Genomic DNA, 25,244 nt, shown 5'->3' with positions numbered 1-25,244 from the left:
ATGTTCAAGAAACCACTTGTCTGCCATAGCAGTGCTTCAAATACAATAAGCACAAACATCTTAAATTTGTGCAACAATCGAAATTCAACTTGAAGGGTGCATCAAAATCCAATGGACGATAACGTAAGTTCTCAAGATCTGGAGAATCAATTTGTACTTTTTGTATTCCTTGAATATCAACGTCCTTAAGCTTTTGTAAACCATTTGAAAATACTGATTTCATCCGATGATTTTTTTGTGCTAGAGGATCTTCTGTGGTTAGATGGTTATATACGGAACAATAGTTCATGATTAAATGTTCAATGGGAGTACAGTGTGAAGATAATTTCATATCCTATGCTTTGATATCCGATGACTTTGAAATTCATAAAAAAACAAATTTTTATCTTAAAAATTCAATAAGTACAATAAATATGTAACGTCAAAAGAAATAATCCAAACATGTTAAATACCAAACACATTAAAAATTAAACTCATTAAAATATAAACATATTAATAATGAATAATCATTGTCTAATGAAAAAATCATATATGTTTTTATTTTTTTATTTAATTAATATATGATCGGATTCGCGAATTAGTTCGAATTCCACATCCTCAAAATCGATATCCGAACTAATCACTAACAAAAAATATCGATTTGATTCGAATTAGACCCGATTATCCGTGCTCTCCCCTGCCGCCAACTCCAGCTTAGCAAGTGACTTGGCTTCAATAACTATAAATATATGCGTTAAGAAACGTGTCGTTTTGTAGGTTGAGTGGGCATTTATTGCTGCAAAATGTTTCAGGAAATGACATGCAACAATTGCTAAGTGACATGGGCTCCTAACCCAACAATAATATCATCATCATCACTATGCTTTGCAGTGCATGGCAATTGTAAAGAAGAAGATTACAAGGATTTCCCATTATTGTAACATTAAAAGGCTCTCCTTTAATAAAAGAATTCGCCCCAAAATATGTAAAAGAATTCTGCTAATAATTAAATACTATAAATGTATATTTTTATGGAGCCAAAAATGGGGATTCTTAAGTGTTAGGATAATAATTTAGTCCATTAATTATATTTTAAGTTAGTATTATAATTTATAAGGTTTTACTTTTTAATTTAAAAATTTTAAAATTTAACAAAATAAAAACTAATAAAAAATTGTGCCACATTATTGAGGGAAAAAAAAAACATAAAACAAGAGTATTTATTTACTCTCAACGTAAAAAAATAGGATAAAAATCTTATTTATGCCTTACCAAAAGGATAGGATCGTTATCAAAGTACACATCATGAAATTTTGTTGTGTACCTTTCCCACCCTAAACATGAGACGATATGCAATTTTGTTTTGTGTGGCTAATTATATGTATTCAGTGTGTTGACGATCTCAAAAGTTTGGTCATTTTACACCTTGTAATATGCCAAAATTCTTAGCAAATTTTCGTGCAAGATGATGAACTATCATGATGTTGCTCTACGTATTTTCATTTAGCGATAAGCTTAAAAAGTGAAGTGGAATTTTTAGTTTAATTTTGTTCCCTACTTCCCATAGCATTAGATAGTGGCGATATAACATCAGTCAAGTAGGAAGAAGTTAAAATCTATGCTTATTGTTATTGGCTTATGGCATATTTTCTGAAGAGTTAAGGTACATAGAATTTGTGGAAGGCGCATTTGTATGATTGGTAGCAATTAAGGGCAAGTGAAAAATTTCGTATCCTACATCAGCATCCTCCATTCTTCATTTAGATACTGTTCCAAAATCTAATAGACTAAATTATTCATATGAAAATGGGCACATACACAAGATCATTTGCAATTGAACATTTGTTTGTGAGAACAAAAGCTATGGAAAGAATAAAAATCATAGAATAGAGGTTGAATGATTTTGTAAAGATACTCACATACAGTTTGTCTTCATGCGACATTAATAGTTAAGAATCGTTAGATGATTTGACATGCATGACTAAATTGTTATTTAACGGTTTTTAACTATCAAATTCACATGAAAACAACTGCATATGAGTTTCCAAGATTAAAGGCAAATGCCATGAAGAAAGTATGTATTTCCTCTGTACCTAAGAACCCTATTGTGTTCTCCAACAGACCACAAATGACCTTGAAGGTCCAAATGACCTTTCATTTCAGCAGTTTCCCATACAAACTTGAAAAGGCTAAGTGCTCTATCCAACTGCTTCACACCACGCCCAATCATCTTCTCACTATCTGAAGTCAAAATTCTTCCCATACACAACCAGTTCTTGTTGTCACTTCCACTCTGGTAAACTCCCCCAGCCATGTCTACTTCAATATCTGAGACTCTTCCAAAGAGGTAATATAATAATAGCGTGAACAAGCAGCGAGATGAGTGTCCCAATGTTTTGGAAAGCTTCTTTTGCACCAGGCGTTCTTGGTGTCTAGCTTCCTTGTATCCAATACTGTTGTCAATCAAAATGTCCTTGATTTGCAAAAGCCCTTCTTTCATGACTTCAGCCTTAGCCACATGCAACTTTAATCTTGTTTCGGCTCTAAAATACTCGATCAGATCATTGAACATCTCAAGAACATCTTCCCATTTCCGGGAACCAGAGGTGTTGACATTTTTTGAAGGTGAAAGCCTCATCCATGAAGTGGATTCAGGTTCATTGGAAACAGCAGCTTCAGTGAGAAACTTCAGGCAGGTAAGAACAATTTGCTGACCCATTATAGTATCTTTGTCTAAGCCCTGAGAATCCAAAGCATCCAAATCAACTTTAAAATTATTCAGAACTTCCTTGAGTGTACCAATCAATATGCGGTGCTGGGTTGCCTGTGGACACACTTTGAAACGAACTACCTTCCTTTGTTGAGTAGAAACATCAAGAAAGTTGCTCACTTTGGCAAGGTTATCAATCACTATAGGTTCTCTTTCTCTTGCTTGACTGAAAGGAGAAAATGGTTCATTTTGTGTTCCCATGGTGGAGACCAGAACCTGTTTCATTTTGTGCTGAACTGGTGGAGATCCAATAAAGGCCCGGACAAAAGACTTGAAGGTACACATATCATGATTAATCTGCTCATCAAAAATGGTTGAATTACTAATTGTGTCAACAAGTTTTCCATTAATTGCATCCACATTTGCCAGAACCCGAGTCAATTCTTCTAGCTTGGAAAAGTCACTCTGATAGCATTGCAGGTTGGAAACATCTTGATAACAGTGATAAGGCATCGAATTCAGGTTAAAAGGTGTAGATTTGTTGGTTTTGACACCGGAAAGCAGCTTCCAAATTCCAGAAGACAGTTCCATTACTTCCAAGAAAAATATAGGAACTGAAAAATAACACTCAAAACGAATGGAAACAAATAATGACTCTAAAAAGAGTAACCCTTTTCATTCAGACATTTTATCAAACACCTAGCAGCCAAACTTAAAAGGAACGTGATAATGGCTTGCACATTATGCAAGCACTTGATGTTCATATAGATACTTATTCATTGAGATTTAAGGGGAAAGAAAAACAATAAATTTATTGCTAAGCATTGACATAAATTCTATAGCTACTTGTAGTGTGGTAACCACAATTGGTCGCTCAACCGATGTAAGCATGCTCTTGAATAGGGGTGTTCAGTTTGCAGTTTGGTTCTGTTTCTTTTTTTTTTTTATTAAAAAAAAAAAGTCATCCGAACCAATTATATGTAAAATATTCGGTGTGGTTTGGTTCGACTTTTTTTGTGTGGCCAATCAAACCAAATAAAACCAATTAGAATTGGTTTGGTTTGGTTCGGTTCAGTTTTTCAGTTTTTACACTAATTAAGTAAAAAAAAAAAAAGATAAGATGTCCTAAAGTCTTGATTATATCTATTGCAATAAGAACATGTCCTAAGTTATTTTCAACTAATAATATAGAGTTATAGACGAAGTGCTAACATATAATTAACAAAATAACAAGTTCAACTTCCTAACTCGTAAAAAGTCACACAGCACAATCATCAACAAGAGCTTGAGACGAAATTCAGTAAAGTGATAAAAGAAAAAACCACTCCAAGCATAGTTATTAGAACCGAATCAGACTACTAGGTCACTAGTTCAACTAGTGGATTATTGATTGATTCTGCTATCCTGGTCCTACTTAAATAACAATATAAAATAATCAAAAACTTAAAATTAAATTTTGAAATATATATCTTCAACACTTTAACAACAATTAAGTCTCAATTTCCAAAATAAAATATACATATTATTAGTCAATAGTTCAATACTAGTATACTACAATAATATGTTAATTTCACACAATAACAGTGACGATCAATCAGATAATTAGCAATCAATTCCAATTAAGCAATTAACAATCACACTTCAGCAACGGAGCCTATTAACAATTAATCAATTAGGCAATTAACAATCAATTCTAACAATGATAATTTCAGGACCTCAAAATTAAAATTAGAAATAAGGCGCATCTCTATTATATTTATGGATTAGCAGAATCATCATATCATAACCACAAAGTAAAAGTAAATAACTAAATACCAATCTCCAAACATTTTCTTTCCAAATTCAAAATTAGCAAACGAACACAAAATCAGCAATGAGCAGGATAAATAAGAAATTAACAAGCTTTCCATGCAACAAATTCAAGTCTCATCATAAATTCATAACCAAGCAATTCGTCAATTACGTTACATACATAGCATCATAAGAGATCAGAGCTCACAAACACACAATTAACAAATTGTTTTTAACTAAATTATTTTGAACACATTAAAAACTAAATTAACCAAATCACATTTTTTTTATGAACAACAGATTGAAAACGAAAGAAGTAAGCAAGAAAAATTGAGTAACCTTCGGTGGTCTTCCAATGGGCAGAGAAGAATGTGACGCCGAGATGCGGAGGCCAGACGCGAGCACACAACACCGAGGATCCTGCGAGATGCGTGGGGACGGCGGCGAGCATGCGGCGGCGATGAACCATGACCCAAAATGTCATCAACTATCCCAACCTATGTAAATTTCCATCACGAATTTCACGAGAAATAAACAGCAACACATGATATAGTGTTGGAAATAGAATTATGGCATAGGAAAGAAATCAAGAAATCATCCTTTGAATTTTGAAATTTGTATAACACAATTTGCTGATCTCATATAAGCACAAAAGAATACACAGCTATTTTTCAAACATTAAATTTTTTTATTTTCTTCTAACCCCACTGAACTATTATTATTATTATTATGCATCATCTATAACCAAAAGCTCATTGTTAATAATAAAAGGGGGTGAAATATTAGGAGGGGAAAAAAAGCAGAAGGACACAAGACTTACCTTGTCCGAATAATTTGTGTTGGGTGGTGAAGATAGTAGTTGTAACCTTTTCAATTTCAGACCGTGAGAGTGAGAATGAGAAAGAAATTCAAATTGAGAGCGAATTAATGACTGAATGAAGAGGGAAGCACGCTTCATGCTTGGGAACTCGTCGTCTCGGTTCCAAGCAGATAAATGAAATAATAATTAGTTTATTTTGTGTATATTAAATTAATCATATATATTTTTATTAAAATTTTAACTCTTTGGCATAATATATTAAAAAGATTATTATAAAGTATAATTTTTTAAAGTGATATAAAAATTAAAATTTAATATTTTTTAAAATAAAAAATAATAAAAAATTATATAATATAAAATATAAAATAAATAATTATATTTATACAATATATAATTTCAGTCATAATTAAGATACTTTTAGTTATAATATTTTTATACTTTATGCAATACGCTACAAATAGTTATGGGTTATTTTTGTGATTTTGGACTTCTATTTTACATTTGAAAATTTTTCAGAATAAAAAATAGGTGAATTATATGGTAAAGATATAAGTTTATAAATTTTTTCTTAATAGAATGGAAGAAAGATTAATAAAGATAGGACTCACATTTTGAATAATAATAAAATAATAAAAAATAACTATAAAAGGAATTATACTCTCATTCTGTACTACTCCAATCTGTACAGTAGAGTACCCCTAAAAAATAATACATAATGTCATTAAAGTGTTTTTTACACTTAATTTTACAAATTAAATGATAATTTAAATAATTTAATATTTTTATTATTTTTTAAATTATATAAGTATTTGTTACTTCTTATTCTACATAATCTCAAGTTTTAATTCCTAAAAGGGTAAGTATGGTTTTGGTCCTTAAAGTTTTTTGCCAGCATCAAAACCGTCCCTCATCTAATTTTCTATTTAAAATCGTCCTTAACGTTTTTTTCGTATTAAAATCGTCCTTTTTAATAAAATTTTTTATATTATTCCTAAACTACCTCTATTCCTATTTTAATAATAAAAGATAAAATTAAAAAAAACGCGTGTAACGAGTGGGGAGGGAAGAAAACGCGTTGGGGAAGAGGGGAGAGAAAGGGTATACGAAGGGGAGGGGAGGGGAAGGGAGGGGAAGGGAGGGAAGGGGAAAGGGGGGAGGGGGACAGCGCCGGCGCCGGCGAAGTTTGGAGCTGCCGTCGCCGAAAGAAAGGAGAGAAAGGGATACAGAGAAGCGAGGGGTGGGGAGAGAAAGAAAGGTGGGGGGGGGGGGAGAAACAGGGAGGAGGGGGAGAGAAGGGGTCGTCGCCGCCGACGCCGCTCTTCGCCCTCGTCGTCACCGCCTCGCCCTCGCGCCGCCGCCGTGCCCTCTCGCCTAGCCCTCATCGTCGAGCCGTTTCTGATCCTCCTCCTCGCCCTCGTCGCCGCGACCGTGACCTCCTCGTCGTCGGCTTCTGCTCCGCTACTCCTCGACGCCTCTGCTTCTTGCTTCGATTTCTGTTTCTGCTTCGTCTTCTATTTCTTGATTTGTTGAATCTGATTTGATTTGTTGAATCATTGTTAGTTTTGTTCTTGTTGAATCTGATTTGATTTATGAATTGTTGTTGGTTTTGTTGAATCTGGTTTTTGTTCTTGTTGAATCTGATTTGATTTCTGAATGGAAGAAGTTGATATTGTTTGATGTTCTTAGTGTTGGTGTTGGTTGGTGTTGGTTGGTGTTGGTGTTGGTGTTGGTTGTAGGGGTGGGGTTGGTGTTGGTGTTGGTGATGGTGGAGAAGGTAATTGTGTTGGTTGTGGTGAGGGTATTTTTGTCCAAAAAAATTAAAAGGACAATTTTAATACGAAAAAACGTTAAGGACAATTTTAAATCGAAAATTAGATGAAGGACGGTTTCGATTCTGGCGAAAAACTTTAAAAATCAAAACCATACTTACCCATTCCTAAACTATCTTTTGAGAATTATACTTTATAATAACTTTTTCAACATTAAAAGTCTCAGTAATAATTCTTTATATACTAAAAAGTTAAAATATGATTTTTAATAAATTTTTAGAAGTCGTTTATTATTCCATTTTAAATTTATAAATTTGTAAAAATATAAATTTTTTAAAATTTAAACTAAAATACAAAATATGAATTTTTATTTTTATTTATTTTAATTTTTTTTATTTTATTTAAATTCAAATAACAGTATTTTTTTATTAATATTTATGTTTTAAAGTTAATAAATAAAAAATGGGGGAATAAAGGTAATAAATCGAATCAAGCTGATTCGATTTATGTGTTGTGCAATAGTAAATTTGAATGAAGTTGGTTGATAAAATCAAATCAATTTTATTCGATTTATATTAAAAAAATATAAATCGATTTTAGTTAATTCGATTTACATAAAAAATTAAACAAGACATGCACGTAATTAAATTCAGTTTAGGATATTTATGTAATTTTTTCATAACCAATTTATCTGTGTAATTTACCTTTATTTTGTGTATATTAATATATATTTTTATTAAAATTTAATTTTTATGTACAAATAATGTAAAAGAATTTAATATAAATATTTAATTATATATTATTTATCAATAAAAATTATTAATTTTTTAATTTATAATATTAAATTATTGTGTGTCATAACTACATTTTTATATTTAAAATTTTTTTTAATTGAGTTTTTATCTTGTTTTAAATTTATAATTATATTTTTATTGTTTTAAAAGTATTTGACTTAATAAAATATACCAAGACATATTTATTAATAGTTAATATTGTAAGATGGATGAAAATATTTTTGTAATATTTATTGTTAATAGAGATTTAATAATAAATTAAAAATTAGTGCACAGATTTAATTGAAAACTTTTTTAAGTGTAAACATCTCATTACAAATATGAAGAAAATATATAAAGATAATTTAACTTTTTTATAAATATAAAATGAAAAAAGTTTGAGGCTAGCAATTTTAATTTATATTGGTCAATACTTTTAGCTAACAATCCAACACTTTTATTTTAGCAGTCTAGCACTATATTTTTAACCAATATTTTTAAAAATTTTGAATTTTTTAAATTTTGAATTTTCATTGGTAAAGTGTGATTTCTCAAAATTGATTTCTCTCTCATATTTTCTTTTAGTCCCACCTATAAAATAAATAGTAAGAGATCACATTTTATTCTCTAAAATAAAATTTAAGATTTAAAGTATTCAAATCTATTTTTAAATATTATTGATTAATTGTTGAAAAAGCTATACTAGTTCTATAATATTGCTCATATAAAATTTATTAAATTGTACTAATATACAGAGTGAGAAGGAACTAACAACTAGAGTACTTAGCAAATAATAATTAGTTTATTTTGATTTTTTTGTATATTAATCTAGTATATTTTTAGTTTAATCTAGTATATTTTAATAATAATATGACATTTCAAACACACTTACATTTGCTTCCACAGGATTAGTTTTTAACTTTATATTATATGCTTTAACGTAACAGTGAATATAAATCAATCGCTTTAATTTTTTTCGTAAAAAGAGAAAATTCTAAACATGTACATTCACATCTATGTTACCTTATAAAGAGAGATAATGTTGTAGAACATTGATATATACATGTAAGCACTTAAGTACATACTCATTATCCTAATACAGCAGCAACGCCAACGTTATAAACCAAATAAGTAATGTCAATCAGTTGAATACAGTTCTAAGATAAAACCAATATTTTCATCAGCATGACATGTTGGCAATGCATCTAACATTGTCTTAAAATCAGCGTTCTCATCAATCTTGAAGGTACAAATAACCTTGACAATCTTCAAGGCATGCCACCAACATTTTGTATTACTTGAATTGCAGTGGCACTTCCCTTCCTTTCTGCCCATCAGTATCTCATACAAAAACTGTTGTTTTTTGCAAAATAACAAACGGAGTTAGAAAGAACACATTATACAGTCACTGCTGGGATGGAAGTATTGTTGTCGTTGTAAATGCAAGACTCAGAAAATTTGAGGATAATGACATACCTCAATGAATTCTTTACTATGAAGATAAGAGCGAAAATTCAATGAAATAGAGTTCGGGCAGCAACTTGAAAGCAAGTAATTCATAAAAGGGAAATAGTGAGCTTCATTTTTCGGAGGAAACTGTAATTCCAAGCTTTTTATAGTTGGAGGAATAGATGAAACTTGCAACGCACTCTGCTCTGGTTTAATCTACAGAATTCAGACAAACAAACAGATAAATAAAATAGGCATATGCAACCAGAATGAACCAATGTAATAGCAAGTGTATACATACTAGAACTGACGAACGGATAAAGAGGGAGACCGATGCCCAAATCTTTTGGGGTTTAATGTTTTGGACAAATTTCCTCAAGCTATAAAGGTCCCGAAAATCCACATCGCTAAAACAATTGACTTCCAATTGATTAGAACTTTTCTGAAAAGATATACCAGGTTGGTTGTTTCCCTCATACGCAAATGATAATAAATTTTGAGCATCAATGTTAAGATCCTCCAAGTTAGAGCAGTATGATAACTTCAAAACCTTGAGTTGAGCACTCGAAATATTAATCCTCTGAGACATAGAGCAATTGTCTAGTTCCAAACTCTCAAGGAAAGGAAATTTAGAAAATAGTTTAAGAAACCATTTGTCTCCAATGTCAATGCTCCTCAAATTCCATAAGCACAACAATCTCAAATTTGTGCAATTATATAAATTCAGCTTGAAAGATGCATCTGGATGAAGATTATAATGTAAGCTCTCAAGATTTGGAGCATCAATATATACTTCCCGCATTCCTTGAATATAAGCTTTCTTGAGCTTATGTAAATCATGCAAGAATAGTGATTCCACAGGACTGAACGCAAACCCTCGAGGAATTCCTCTTGTTAGAGGGTTATATACAGCACAATCAATCACAGTTAAATCTTCAATTAGAGGACAACGTGAAATGAGACGCTGTATAATCCGTTCATGTGCAAAAAGTAGATTGCATAGTTTTATTATTCTCACTGAGTAAAGCTTGATGGAATGGGTGAGGAATGCTTGGTCAACTCTGATTCCGCCCATCAACACCAACTTAGTAAGTGATTTGGATTCAATGACACAGAGTGGAAGTTCATAAAACCTGTCCGGACTGTATCTCCATGCATAGCGACCAGGGAGGCGAAGCTGTAAATGTAATACTTCGCCACCACTTTCAATAGCCATCTTCATCCATAGATCAACATGGTGGGCCATGCACATATAGTCTACATAGTCCATGATGAGCTTGAATTCTTTGATAGCTAAGCCTAGGTCACGTAGCCTTAGCGATCTTCTCCCAACATAGTCAATCACTTTGTCTATTTTGCTATGATAATTGTCTACCGTTACATCTTCCCTCTTAAAATGTTGATCGCTGCAAATAGACAATATCGGAAACGTGGACCAAGTTTCTTTCCAAGCCTTTGATAAAACACTAGTCCTGGCAGAATCTCTGTCCGGAAGCCTTGCGAGAATGTCATGAAGTATAGCTTCTGGCAAACCAGATATTTGGTCCATTCTTTCCCCTTCAGTACTGATAGCAAATATAATATCATAGATGGATACTCATAAGAGAGTATTGGAGATTTAATAAATTTGAAGCATTAAAGTCCAATGAAAGGCTTGGAAGGAGGATAAGAAAAAGAATGATACAAAAAGACACTCTCCTAAAGATAAAGCCAAAATATAAAATGATAGATAAGGAATTTTTATATTATACCTGTAAAAAATCTGTTCTTGGCAACTTAGGTTATCGGAGAGGATTTTTTACTATTTTCAAAAACTTTGTCTATACCAGCTTGAATAAGAGGGATAAAAATTGAAAGAGACTAGTACAAAATTAACTTAGTGATGGATCCTTCAATCTTATTCCTGCAACAAACGAAACAAATTACCTCTCTTCATCACAAAAAAAGTGTACATAAAACAACTGGAAATTTTATTTATTAAAGTTGTGTAACTAAAATATAAACTTAATAATTTCAAAAATTAATAATAAACTTGTGTTTTTCACTGTATTTTAAAAACATTGTTGGACCTATTGCTGTTCTCAATTAGTCCAATAGACTTTATAAATTTTTTTGTTTTCTTGATGTAAAAGATTAGCGTATTATAATTTTTTTAGTATTCAAATCCTTAAGTATAATAAAATTATCATTCTAACATTCGTTAAATAAATCACATGTATTACATGTTTATTATCAAAATGATTCATCCGGAAAGCGAGGAATTTATGATTATGAATGACTATCAGCTAAGTCCAGTGATGAGATTTTTCATAGTAAAATTCATAAAATGTTCATCAAATTTTCATCGTGACACAAAATACCTATCTGAAAAAAATACTATAATAATAATATAAAGATCAATATAAAAACTTATGTAGATCTCTATCACAAGTTTTTTCTATTTATTATTATTATTATTATTATTATTATTATTATTATTATTATTATTATTATTTGAAGTGAAATAATGTTTGAAATGGAGTTAAGACATAAGAAAGCAACCATAAATCTTTATGGAAGTAAGATGATTGAAGATTGATGTATTCAAAAATGGTAATTTTTAGTGTTTTAAAATTGTGAAACATACAAAGATCAGAGTACCTCAAATCTTTTACGATTTCAAAAAATTGGATGGTTTGATTCTTGTACTCTCAGAATTTAAACTCTCTGATTTTTGTACTCTAAATTAAACAATACATATTTAAAATTAACATCTCAAGCTTCAGAAAAATATCATTGTTAAACTAATATAAAAAAATAAAGTGTGTCTGTCAGCCTCTATCTCCTTTATCACTAAAGAATGAATTTCAATCTTTTTTCCTAACCCACTAAACTCCTAAGCATTAACCTCACCTCACTAGTTATTAGCCAACCATGCTCCAACAAAAAAAAATTAAAAATAAACTTACCTTTTCCAATAGAGTGTATTTGTGGTGATTTGAAAAGTGTAGAAGCATGATACTTTTTTCGCTTTGTGATAGATGGTATGAAACAAATGAGCGAGAGGTACTGGAATTTCTGGACTTAAGGTTTCCGTTGTGTTTAACACACTTTATAATACGGTGGAAGGAAACATCGAGAAGGGTTTTATTTGGTGATCATTTAAAAAGAAAAAATAATTTTTTTTAGTTATTTTTTAAATAATTTTATAAAAAAAATTATGTTTAAATATTTTGTGAAATTTTTTTTATATTTATCAATTGTATTTAGTTATAATAAAATAAAAATATTCTTTTATTTATTATGATGTAAAAGATATTTTTTTTAAGAAGAAAGATCTTTAAAAAAAATGTAATTTGTAGCTTTTTTTATCTTTTAATATTTTTATTTTTACTAATAAAAATTTATCAAATACGCTAAAAAAATAAAAAAGATATTGTTTATTAAATTTTTTTTATCAACTTAATAACACTAAAAATACTAACGATAAATGAGTTCATGAAAGATTTAAAAATATGATAAAAAAATTGTTAAATATATATTTAAAAAATGATTTTAGAGATCAAATTTTAATACAAATTTTAGAATCATTATTAGAAAAATAATATCTTTTATCGTTAAAATTTGGTAATCTTTTGTCGAGTATTTTTTAACGTGAATGACTACATTTTTTTAAAAATAAAAATAAAAAATTTAGAGATAAACTTTTGCTTCGAAAATTTTTTGTGCACATTCTGAATATTTATTTAAATGTTACCACAAAATTTATATCTAATGGATAAGTCGTTTATTAAATATGAAAGTTCTTTTGTTACTTACAGAAAATATAAGATTTATTGGTTTTTTTTGTTATATTTTCAAATTATTCAAAAACTGTTTTATCGATAACATTTTTTAGGTATTCCAATTTCTGTCTTCTATTTTGCACGTCAAACAGAATACTGAAATTTATTTTAATCTATCTTTTAGTCTCTCAGTTTCAGTTTTTTCGTCTCTATCTCTCCACCAAACACTACCTAATAAAATTTTTTTATCAATGACTAAATCTTTTAGATACTAAATTAGTAATTAACCATCCTAATATAAATTAAATAATGCATGTATTTATATAAATAATTAAATATATAGCGATTAATTTTTTATTAACAAAAATTTATATGTAATTATTTTTATAATTAAAAATTATTAAATAATAACTTAATTAAACATATTAAATTATTTAATAATTCTTAACCAACATTTTCATATGAAGTCATAAAGATAACTCTACTTGAATTTCTATTTTTTTTTATTACATAATAGTTTTAATAAAATTTATCAAATTGGTAGACAATATTTTTTTAATAAATAATTTTAAATCCAAATTTTAAAAATAGTGGATATACACAAAATATATTTTAGAAAGGGGATGCTCCCATAAAATTACAGAAAATGTCTTTTTATAAAAATGCCTACGTGTTGTTATATTATTAGACGTTTTAAGTGAACCAATTTTTTTAAATTTTTTAATTAATCAAAATAAAATTGATCTTTTATAACAATAATCAATATTTTAAAATTCAATCGAACCGGTCAATGTAACCGGTTCAACCTGAAACCTAGGTGAAAAATGATCCGGTCAACTTTCCGAATCCACCCCTTCTCCCTAACACCCACCCCACCCCCCAATTCGTGAATCCATATCACTATCAGATGAACTCTGAACCCATAGCACCTTCCAAACTCACTTACCAAAACCCTAAATTCTCCCTGCAATGGTTTTGCCGCAGTGGCGCCGCCGTCCGTGCTGTCGGCGCCTCTGCTTCCTCTCTTGTAATTCGGCATCCTCCTTCCCCCTGTCCCCGTTCTCCCTGGATTCTCTCGCCGCTGTGTCGCCACTCGCCGCTGTGTTGCCACTCGCTGTCGTCTCGCCGGACGCTGTCCATGTCGCCGTCGAAGGTTAGCGGCACTGCCTTCACTTCTTCGGTTCTTCTCTTCCTTTTATGCCCTGTTGTTGAATTTTGAATGTGACCTGTTGTTGATTTTTGAATGTGAAACTGTGAATGGGTTAATGGAAAATCAAATAATTGATTTCGTGCTGTTGCTCTTTTTTTAATTCCTGAAATTTTTGTTGAAATTTTCTTGCTGCCGCTAAAAATAGAAATCAAATCATTATTGAAATTTTTGTTTAGCTTTATTGATTTCAGGTTTAGTGTGATTAGGGATTACTTGTTTGTGTTGTCTGTTGCTGAAGGATAATTTTTCTTGCTTAATGCTGAATGCTGTTGGTAGTATTAATTTTGCTGCTGTTATTAATTTAGCTGAGTTTTTTCGTTGCCTAATTGCCATGCTATTGTTGTGTTATGCTATGTTATACTTCTAGTTTCTAGTAGTTTTTGTTCAAGTTTTTCCTTATTGATGTATATTGTTTTAAGCAATTGTGAAGTTGACAGGAAGAAGTTTGGAATCAATCCTAGAAAATAGGTTATTAGTTGTTTTGGTTGTTGATCAAGATTTGTATGTCACAAAATGATCAATGGGAGAAAGTTGTGGAAGGTCATATTTTAAGTTCTGTTATTTTGACTGAGAATTACTACATCTACATACAATATAGCCAAAGATTAGTGAGTAACTTTTAGCTGTAGATTTCATTTCTCTCCTTTAAAAACTTTAGCAATATAAATGTAGTTAAGTATCCAACAACTCCCCAAAAAGAAGAAAGAAGAAAGAAAAAAAAAAGAAGGTAGTTTTAACTTTTTAAGTAGTCAAGTTGCTTAGTGAAATGGTATTCGTTGAGATTGAAGTGAACTAGCAACACTGAAATTTACATTATGTTGAATTGAAAACCTTAGGTATGTAGGTCATGAACAGGAAATAAATTCTCGGTCTTGTGCTGAATAAATTAGCACATAAATGGTTAGTTCTAGTGGCAAGGTTGTTTCTAGATTTGTTCTTTCCAATTGCATTAACTTGTGATGTCATAGAACTTCCTACCAAAACTTGTCATAGAATTTGAAAATAAGCATCGAAAAGAACCAAATCCTGAGTCTTGACATATCAATTAGATATGGCGTTGAAAGCTATAGATATTTTGGTATGAGAACCTTTTTTTTTTCTTTTTCAAATAATCGTTTAGTCCTTATATGAGCTTGATTTCCACAAAAGACTTTTTTGTCATAGCATATATGACCATAGAATAAGCCATGGTGAGTTTCAATGAGTTCATATGTTAAATGGTTAAATTTTTTTAACATTTATTTATTTAAGGCGGATAAAATATTAATGCATTTGCCCCAACCTCTTGGAATTTGACATGGTAGAAGGCAGTCTATGCTAGGTATGATAAATGACATGGCAGAAGCCCAGCTCCTCCTCTTTGGCGTCATTGTCACCGCACCTCCAGCAGCGGCAATGACATAGTACCACTGCATTCTTTTCCCCTTTCTCTGCTTCAAGAACCCTAGTCATCACCTCAGGTTCTCTCTTTGCTCTGCTTTCCAGTCTATTTTCTTTAATTAGTTAGTTAGTTAGAATTTGCATGTTGTTAGTGGATTTAAGCGGTTAAGATAGGTTAGGATTAGTTTATTAGATCCTTGTTAAGTTGCAAGTGTTGGATTATGGCTGTTATGGATTGAATGCCGCTGAAAGTTGTTTGATTATGCGGAATTTTTGCATTGCACACCACATGTTTGATTGAATGCCTATGTGATGCTTTGCATTTGATTTATATGTTGTAGCTACTATAAAGATTAAATTGCTTTTTGTTAGGTACATTGTTCTTGGACGAGGCACTTTTGGCTATATTTTGATGCTTGTTCAACTTACAATTTACGGTAATTTGGGTCTGTAGCTTCTATCTATTTCTTTCCAGTAGTCCACCACTTGGCAATAACTGCTGGATGTCCCTCATAATTTTTTGTTCCTGTAATTTTGAGTTATCATAGATAAAGCATTGTCTTTGTGATGAAAAAAGAAATTTTAATAATTCCATTTATTTATTCCTCTGAGAAACTGCTTTTAGATGGGCTTTTTGCTTTGCTTCTAGTATATTTTATGTTGGTCCTTGTGTTCAAGTTTGGATATGGTCTTGCAGGGAAGATGATAAATGCTGGCTTTTTCCGGTCATCCTTTTTCTGTTCAAGTCGATACAAGCTCGCTTTGTCAATTGGCACATAGCAAATAGAGAAATCCAAGATTTTTCTCTCTTTTGTCCGGATCCAGATGCTTTTTGGGATCATGAACCTGGTTTATGATAGCAAATAGGAGGAACATAATGTGCATCAACCACAACAACCACAATGAATGTGTTCCTTCTCCAATGGGTTATGGTAGACAACAACAACCACCGTATCAATATAGTTACTATCATCATCAACAGCGTTATCCACCACAACCACAGCCGCAGCAACAGGCTCCTCCTCCTCCTCCTCCTCCTCCTCCATGCTCATATTATGGTGATGCTAATGGATGCACCATATCATGAGCTCTGCTACTTATTAATAGTTGCTTCTTAGTTCAATTGTAATTCTTCTAATGTTTTGGCGTATATCTTATGGTTTGCTCATATATCCTATGGTTTGATTTTGACCTTTTTTTATGAAGAGAACTACCTAACTAAGAATATGACATTATTTTGTATTTAAACTACATTTTAATCTATGACTTCTGCATTTTTATATGGAAAATTTGTTGTGTGTGTCTGAAGTTTGTGGTGACTTTTTGATATATACTTTATATATATTATTTTATTTATTTTGTGGTATCTATTTGAAACATAAAATATATTTTATTTGTATTTTTATTTTCTATTACCATTTTCAATGTTTTTTATTTTCAGTAAAAAAAAGGGCAACCCGGTGCACAAGCGTCCCGCGTTTAACGCAGGGTCCGGGAAAGGGCCGCAACCAAGGTTGTAATGTACGCAGCCTAAATGTTTTTTATTTTCAGTACTAAAAATAAAAATACAAGCTGAATACATCCTAAGATTCCCATAAGACATGGGAGTAAGAAAATAAATAGTAAAAAAAATACATATAGAAGTAACGATTATGTAAATAATCAACAAATTCATTCTCATGATAACACCAAAGGAAAAATGAAACAATAAATTCAGAAAGCAAATTTTAGGATTATATACTTGAGATCCACTCTAATGTCTTAACCATTTTTAATAGTAGTAAATCTAGTTAGCAATGGAAGGTTGAACTTTCATTGATTACTTCACTCGTTGCAGCAAAGGAAATCATACATAACAGTTTACAGCAAATCAATTGATGGAAGCTGAGCTAAGGGAGAAAACATGAACATGGATTGGGAGCACAACATGCTCATACAAGTCTCATTATATATACAAAATAGATTAATCATTACTAGACACAAGAGTCAAAGCCTTGGATCATGTTTTACAAACCCAATAAAAAAATGGAACAATTCAACTCTACCATGGCATTTGAAATGCCTCTCTTGAGTAATAATATCATATTTTTGGCACAACACCACAAGAATCAACTCAGATGAAACCAGGCATTGACAGTAATTGGCTTTCTTCTTCTACCAATTAAAAGTGTCATTCATTCGTAGCATAAATAAGAAAACAATACAATGAATTTCATTGCATGAGAACCCCACCAGACATCTAAAGTAGGAACAGAGAGCAAACACCCTAGGATCAGCAATTAGCAGAATACTACTAACATTACACTTTGTATGCTTCGCATCGCAGTATTTTTGAATTGACGGTTGGTTTCTGTGTTTCGTCGGACGGAAAATTATTTAAAGGGTGGCTGATTGAAAGTTCAATTGACTTTGTTCTTCTTTGCTTTCCATCTCCTTTACATTGTCTACTATGTGTTGTATTTTCTTCAATAGGCTCTCGTTATACTCGTCGACGTCAATGTGCTCAACTTCAAGATGTCTTTTGTAGGTGACAGACCTCTTTTTCTCTGCTGTCAACTGCTGATTTAATTCCCGAATTCTATCCCATTCGCCCTGGAAAATAGTATCAGAAAACAAAGAGGTAAGTGGGGGAAAATAAGCTGAAAACATGTAAAGGAACCAATATTATCCTGAAAAACTTCATTCTGAAATAGCCTGATGCTAATCTCCAACATTTAGCTTAATAGTGACATCATGATCCATCCAATTTGTCATTTCTAATCAATCTGGCATGAAGTAACTGTGAAGATAACTAATTTAGTAGTGCATAGCAATGGAAGAAGGAGAACTGACCGGATATTGTTCGTAGATGAAATCCCTTCTGCCACCTCCTGGACCAGCAAGAGGGTGTGTGTGTTCCTTTAGGCTGCGTTTGTTTATTGTCTTTCAAATACATGGACACAGACACAAATACACAAAGAGACATATACACAAAGATACACAAATTTTTTATTGTGTTTGGTGATATTGGACAAGACACACAATATAAACAAAATATCAATTTTATCCTTATATTATCACCAATGGAATAAGGACAAGAGTAAATTATTAAGGATAAAAGAGTAAATATTTGTGTCTCATCAATGTGTCTCCGTGTCTCATCTTTTTTGAAGGACACCAAATACATGTATTTTATGTATGTTTGTGTGTAACCGTGTCCTTCGAAAATCTGTGTCTTAGCAAACAAACGATGGACGTGTACCACTATGTCTATGTATTAGTGTCTGTGTCTCATCAAACAAACGCAGCATTACAAAACATGTAACAACCCAGCTAACGGATTTTACTTTCCTTACCATTATCATTGCCTTGCAACCAACCATTGTCTCAGCCCTTTGCCGTATAACATTTTCACGCTTGTCAGTCATCTTGTATCCCTCTTTGTTGCAGACAAAAATCCGCCCAATAGTAGAATTATCGATCCTTGATCGCGAGAGTTTACTAACACGTACGATGAATCCAACACTCGTGGCATATGCATTGTAGAATACATGTGCCTCTACTTCTGACTCAAACTCCTGTCCCACATAAGGTTCAACAGGTGAGTTCCTGTAAATTCTCGACCTGGGGCTTTCAAGATTAGCAGCCACTTTACCTGCTGTAAGTTCCTGTAAATTCTCGAAAGATTGCGACTTTAAATCTGGGAATTGATGAATTGTATTACCAAGAACATCCCTTCTTTCCAGGTTTGAGCATGATCGAGTGAGCTTGGGAGAATCCCAGAAGGGATTAGGGTTACAATTTATTTCACCGTTAGGCTTAAATTTGGGCTTGGGAAGGATAAAGGCCTAAAGGGTTAGGGTTACAATTTTTTTTTATAGAAACTTAATTGTATTTTTAAATTATTAGGAATTTAAATGTCTGTAAAATAAAAAATTAAGGATATATTTATTTTTTATAGAAGAATTTAAATATAATTTGGTTTATATTGTGTAAATTGATTGGAACAAATCGAATCTAATAATTATAATAAGAACAATTAGGTTTATTATTTTTGTTATAATAAATCGATTTTATTCTGGTTTATTAAAAATAATTTATTAACCGGTTTAATAAAGATGTCCAATTATATTATAACACGTATGCACGTCTTTAAAAAAAGACATTTTTTGTGTCTTTATGTAAGTGGCCTCTTTTTAAAAAAAATGTTATGCATCATATCCTGGATTCTCTTAATTTTAGTTAGAGTGTGATATCATATATACAAATTTAAGTTAGATTAAGAAAAGAAAATATAAAGGAAACTATTTTTATATATTTCTATTTAGAAAACAGAATGTGAGCATTAAAATCAATACCTAAACAAAAATAACAAGACTTATAAAATATAAAAATATTAAAATATTTGACTCTTTTATTATGATAACTAAATTTCTTTTTTGAATAATTAACATCAAAATTTAGAGATGAGAGAGAGCGAGAGAGAGCGAGAGAGAAACTGCGAGCGAGCGAGGTTGGGAAACACTTGGGGGGTAGAAGGATAGGTCAGGTTAAAGATCCTCGAGTTTGGAACCGAGAAGAATATCGACGTTTAGAGCACGATTCATACTCAATATTTGTGGATAATCTTCCAGAAGACATTTCCAAGAGGGAGCTGTTCGAACTATTCAATTGGACTGGTCGCATAAACGACATATACTTATCAAGGAAACAAAAACATGGTGGCTTATACATTTTTGCGTTCGTACGGTATACTACGAAAGGAGGAGCCTTGAAAGCTATAGCAAACATGAATCGGATGCGGTTGAGAGGGAAGGTAGTATTCGTAGGGGAGGCTAAATATCGGAGAACGTCTGCTGTGAAGGAAATGAACACTGTGCAGCCACGAGGTCAGCAACCACCAGAAGGAGAAGAGAAGCAGAAAGTTTCAGTGGCCGCTGCTACAGATCTAACTAAGGAGAAAACACTCCATGATCCGCACAAGCATGGGTGGACAAAAAAGGTGGAAGTGGGGGTGGCGACAGAAAACTTGGTTTGGTTGCAGAGAAGCCTAGTAGGTGGAACGACGAAAGCGATTGACTATAGATCTTTGAAGGAATTAGTTGCGAAGAACTTTCCTCAAGTCATTCAGGTGCGAGAAATGGGAGCATATAAAGTGTTGTTGACCTTTGACAGTTTACTGAATGCGGAGGAGGCTTACACATTCAAAATGAATAGTTTGCTACAGTTGTTTCATAGGGTATGGAGATGGGATGAGTCGGAGAAGAGTGAGACTCGAAGAGTTTGGTTGGAATGCTTTGGGGTTCCGTTGCATGCGTGGTCCGTGGATACATTTAGTATAATAGGAAACCAATGGGGTGAGGTGGTTGGATGCGATGAAGTGACGGAATCGTGCCAGTCCTTTAGTGTTGGCCGAATCCAAATTGATACCTGTGTGTTAGACGTGATCAATGAATGGGTCCATATCACGATTGGCACCAGTGGCTTTGACGTGTTGGTAAAAGAAGTGGGACGTGAAACTTTTGGGATGAATTGTCAGGCAGGAACTGTGGAAGGCGAAGCAGTCAGTTGTGAACAATAGGAGAATATATGTACAAAAGCTTGTGGTGACGCAGTTAGGTGGTCGGAAAACTCAATAAATTCGACGAACTGTACAGATCACGCTGCAGAAGTGATAATGGAGAGACAGTATGAGGAGGTTGAAGACAAGGACAGATTGGTAATTTCAGAAAAAATTTTGAACGAATGGAATTATGAATATTTAAGCCCCGATCAAATGAAATTAGTAACATATTATCCTCATAATTCTGGCATTCATGGTTCAGCTGATTTACTGGGATATGAGGAGAGTACAAAAGGGGATTCAGAAGTAACGGTATCATGGAATTATTGCTGCAAGACTATTGGGCTAGCAAAGGAACGTCCAAGGCCTGCTAGCCAAAAATCCAGCCATGGGCCCAGCGAAGATACAATCAGCAGCAGACGCTTGTTGGGCCACGAACCAAAACTCAATTCATTGCAATATGATGGAGGCACGGGAACTGCTACTGGGCCGAGTTGCATGGGAACGGGTCAGGTTGGAATTGCTTCACAGCGTGGAGACGCGTTGTGCCCTGCTGCAGCCGCGCACGAGGTGCTCCCTATTGTGGGAGGCATGGGACCCAGGCTACGGCCATGCCCTGAAGTTGGAGGTTGCGACGTCTTGGCGGGTAGGGCAGGTCCGATGCAGCGGCGAGGAACCGGGAGGGAAGGCGGCGGTGATGGGCTGATGACGATTCCGACGCTCCCCATGGAAGCCGAACCATGTGAATCAGCTGAGGACTCCGAATTGGATTCTGATGATAGGCGAAGGAAGTTTAGGAGTAGAGGAGATCTGGTAATGGAGGTAGGATGCAGTAAACTAATAGTTGTTGGGGTGCCTGAACGAGCCCGAGGGTCTAACGGTAGAGATGAGGGACAGAATAACGGACACTGTAACGATGCTTCTTATGAGAACAGTGACGGAGTGCAACGAAATGACTGTAAAGCGCCTGAATTTGAAGCGACTTGCCACCGAACTTTACCAGAGCTTCAGGACCAAAATGAACTCATTGATGATAAGGATAGTAAGGAGGACAGAAAGATTGCAAATGTCAATGAAGTCAGTGACAGTGAGAGTTCAAAATTGAAGGAGCAGCTGACAGAAAACAAAAGGGTTTGGGAATTGGCAACGGAGTCAGGGGCTGAACTATATGATGAAGAAGAGGATATTATGGCAATACTTCAACAACAGAATGAAGAAATAGCTCGGAAGAAAAGACTGGCAAAACAGAAGGCAAAAGCTAGACGAAGCAGGCCCAAAACACAAAAAAAGGTGTGCAGTATTTATTTAAAATGATTATTAGTTCTTGGAATGTTAGGGGGTTGAGGGGTGACGGGAAACTGAGAATGGTGAAGGACCTAAAAAGAAAATATAGATTAAACATGCTAGGTTTGGTAGAGACTAAAAGACCATCAGTGACTAGATTTGATATTTCAAGAATATGGGGGGATAGTTGTGTTGGTTGGGAATATGTTGAGGCTACTGGTGCATCTGGCGGATTGTTGCTAATATGGGATGAGGGTTTTTTTTATGTTAGAAATTGCTATAAAAGTGAGAGATGGTTGTGTGTTGAAGGAACTTTGTTGCAGAATAATTTTAATTGTGCTTTTATATTAGTTTATGGTGCACATGCTAGAGATGAGAAGCTTGTTGTGTGGGAGGAGTTGAGTTACATAGCTGGTTTATGCCAGGTTCCCTGTTGTTTCATAGGGGACTTTAACGAGAATTTACATGTTGAAGAAAGGAGAGGTACTGATAGCTTATCTTTGTCGGCGGAGGATTTCAAGAACTGGATACAAGACATGGGTTTAGTGGATTTGCCGATTACTGACCGTAAGTTCACCTGGTTCAGAGGACGTTCTTGTAGCCGTATTGACAGGGCCTTGGTTAGTTTGGAGTGGGTAGAAAAGTTCCCGGAGACTCGATTACGAGGTGGTCCAAGGGGACTGTCAGACCATTGTCCTCTTATAGTGGAAGATAAGAGATTGAGAGATGGCCCTAGACCGTTCAGAAGCCTTGACTCGTGGTTTACACATGAAGGTTTCTTAAGAATGGTAAAGGAGGAATGGAGAGGGTTACAAGAGATGCAATTCACGGATAAGCTGAAGGCTTTGGCAGGTCCTTTGAGAAGATGGCATAAAGACAACTTTGGAGACATGGACAACAAAATTTTGCTGTTGGAGGAAGAGATCAAGAAGATTGATGACATGGTGGGTGATGGGGCTTATGATGAAACGGTGGAGGCAAGAAGGAAAGCGCTTGTGACATGTTGTTCGAAGTGGTATGTTAGAAAAGAGTTACATTGGAAGCAGATGTCGCGCTCAAGACATGCCAGGGACATAGATAAAAACATAAGGTACTTCCACAACATAGCTTCGGCGAGAAGGAGGAACAACAGGGTTGATGCATTGGTTATTAATGGAAGATTGATTAGGAATCAAGCTAGAATCAAGATTGCAATAAGGGACTTCTACAAAGACTTGTACCACCAGGAGAAGTCGCCATTGGTGGGGTTTAGAGACGGTCTGGTGGAGAAGATCAGTGAAGCTGATGCTTTGGCTTTGGAGATACAGCCGACCCTTGAGGAGGTTAGAGAAGCAGTGTGGGATTGTGACTCATCAAAGGCTCCTGGTTGTGACGGCTATAACATGAACTTCATAAAGAAGTGTTGGGATGAAATTGGTTCTGAGTTCACGGGAGCGGTGTTGGACTTCTTCCAGTCCTCTAGGTTACCGGCGGATACTAATCTCACTTGGGTTGCTTTGGCTCCTAAGTTTACTGGAGCAAAGGAAATCAAGGACCTTAGGCCTATCAGTATGGTCGGGTGTGTATACAAAGTCATCTCTAAGATGCTGGTTAGGAGAATGCGAACAATAATGCCACAACTTGTAGGTGAGACACATAGTGCTTTTGTTAAGGGCAGGAAAATCCATGACGGGGCTCTTATTGCTTGCAAAACTGTTCAATGGCTTAAACTGCGAAGAAAGGAAGCGGTGATAATAAAGTTAGACTTCCAGAAGGCATACGATAGAGTAAAGTGGAGCTTCGTAGATTTTGTTTTACAGAAAATGGGGTTTGGAAGAAGGTGGAGGGGGTGGGTTATGGAGTGCATCAGTACTTGCTCTATGTCAGTCTTGATAAACGGTTCACCTTCCAAGCCGTTTAAGATGGAAAGAGGTCTACGACAAGGTGACCCACTGTCTCCTTTTTTGTTTGTCCTTGTCGTTGATGTGTTACATAGGATGCTTGGGCAGGCGGTTAGAAACAGACGCATATCTCCACTACTGATAGGTAGAGATCAGGTTGAGCTGTCGCATCTTCAGTTCGCGGATGATACCATTCTGTTCTGTCCTCCAGAGGAAGAGACAATCAAGAACTACAGGAGGATTCTTCGATGTTTTGAGCTGATGTCGGGGTTAAGCATCAACTTTGATAAATCTAGCTTGATTCCTATTAACTGTGATGCTCAGTGGGTTCAGCGTATGTGTTACGTGCTGGGTTGCAAGGAAGCCTCCCTTCCAGTAAAATACTTGGGGATCTTGCTAGGAGCTAATCCAAGGTTGGTGAAGACTTGGAAGCCAATCATTGACAAAGTGGAGGAAAAACTCAGCCTTTGGAAAGCCAAAGTCCTTAACAAAGCCGGTAAGTTGGTGCTTATGAAATCTGTACTAAATAGCCTCCCAGTATATTATTTAAGCCTGTATAAGATGCCGAAGGCTGTTGCGGAGAAACTTATTTCCTTACAGAGAAGATTTTTATGGAGTAAGGAGGATGGTAGGAATGGTGTGGCTCTGGTAAAGTGGGAGGTGGTGCAGGCGCCTAAAAAGCTTGGTGGGTTGGGTGTTGGGGATGCCATGTTGCGAAACACATCCCTTCTTTTTAAGTGGTGGTGGCGCTTTTCAAAGGAGGATTGTCCGCTGTGGAAGAAGGTGGTTTGTTCGTGTAATAACCTGGACCCAAGTGTGCTGTTGTCCTCTCAGGTTTTACCCATTAAGGGAGGCCCATGGAAGGATATCTGCCAGATACAGTTCAAGAATCA

General features: G+C 34.0%; 3 protein-coding genes and 1 long non-coding RNA gene across 7 annotated transcripts; 1 reads left to right on the top strand and 3 right to left on the bottom strand.

The window, feature by feature from the left end:
- Window positions 1–1,744: 1,744 nt before the first annotated feature.
- LOC112708749 (uncharacterized) lies at window positions 1,745–5,468 on the bottom strand. Its single transcript, XM_025760688.3, has 3 exons — window positions 5,301–5,468; window positions 4,820–4,977; window positions 1,745–3,303 (listed from the first exon to the last, which is right to left on the bottom strand). The coding sequence occupies exons 2-3, from the start codon at window positions 4,962–4,964 to the stop codon at window positions 2,030–2,032; spliced, it is 1,419 nt and encodes a 472-aa protein (XP_025616473.1). The 5' UTR covers window positions 4,965–4,977; window positions 5,301–5,468; the 3' UTR covers window positions 1,745–2,029.
- A 3,416-nt stretch (window positions 5,469–8,884) lies between these two features.
- On the bottom strand, window positions 8,885–12,358 carry LOC112710068 (FBD-associated F-box protein At5g60610). Of its 3 annotated transcripts, XM_072202326.1 has the most exons (5): window positions 12,240–12,358; window positions 11,043–11,194; window positions 9,593–10,856; window positions 9,319–9,507; window positions 8,885–9,195 (listed from the first exon to the last, which is right to left on the bottom strand). In XM_072202326.1, the coding sequence occupies exons 3-5, from the start codon at window positions 10,838–10,840 to the stop codon at window positions 8,980–8,982; spliced, it is 1,653 nt and encodes a 550-aa protein (XP_072058427.1). In that variant the 5' UTR covers window positions 10,841–10,856; window positions 11,043–11,194; window positions 12,240–12,358; the 3' UTR covers window positions 8,885–8,979. The 3 variants fall into 3 exon arrangements, with proteins under 3 accessions (XP_072058427.1, XP_072058425.1, XP_072058426.1); XM_072202324.1 differs by having other exon boundaries at window positions 9,593–11,194; XM_072202325.1 differs by lacking the exon at window positions 12,240–12,358 and having other exon boundaries at window positions 9,593–11,610.
- Window positions 12,359–13,841: 1,483 nt separating this feature from the next.
- Window positions 13,842–16,953, top strand: LOC112710066 (uncharacterized). Of its 2 annotated transcripts, XR_003156634.3 has the most exons (4): window positions 13,842–14,208; window positions 15,570–15,725; window positions 16,018–16,082; window positions 16,343–16,953. XR_003156634.3 is itself a non-coding variant. In XM_025762161.3 (3 exons), the coding sequence occupies exons 1-3, from the start codon at window positions 13,963–13,965 to the stop codon at window positions 16,500–16,502; spliced, it is 471 nt and encodes a 156-aa protein (XP_025617946.1). In that variant the 5' UTR covers window positions 13,916–13,962; the 3' UTR covers window positions 16,503–16,953. The 2 variants fall into 2 exon arrangements, 1 of the variants encoding a protein (XP_025617946.1); XM_025762161.3 differs by lacking the exon at window positions 15,570–15,725 and having other exon boundaries at window positions 13,916–14,208.
- A 482-nt stretch (window positions 16,954–17,435) lies between these two features.
- LOC114924418 (uncharacterized) lies at window positions 17,436–18,548 on the bottom strand. Its single transcript, XR_011865082.1, has 2 exons — window positions 18,478–18,548; window positions 17,436–18,237 (listed from the first exon to the last, which is right to left on the bottom strand). It is a non-coding gene; the product is annotated as an uncharacterized lncRNA (long non-coding RNA).
- Between the last annotated feature and the right edge of the window lie 6,696 nt (window positions 18,549–25,244).

This window comes from Arachis hypogaea, chromosome 9 (genome assembly GCF_003086295.3).
Source record: "Arachis hypogaea cultivar Tifrunner chromosome 9, arahy.Tifrunner.gnm2.J5K5, whole genome shotgun sequence".
NCBI lineage: Eukaryota > Viridiplantae > Streptophyta > Magnoliopsida > Fabales > Fabaceae > Arachis > Arachis hypogaea.
Note: the sequence above shows the minus strand (reverse complement) of the source record. Positions and strands in the feature narration are given on the sequence as shown.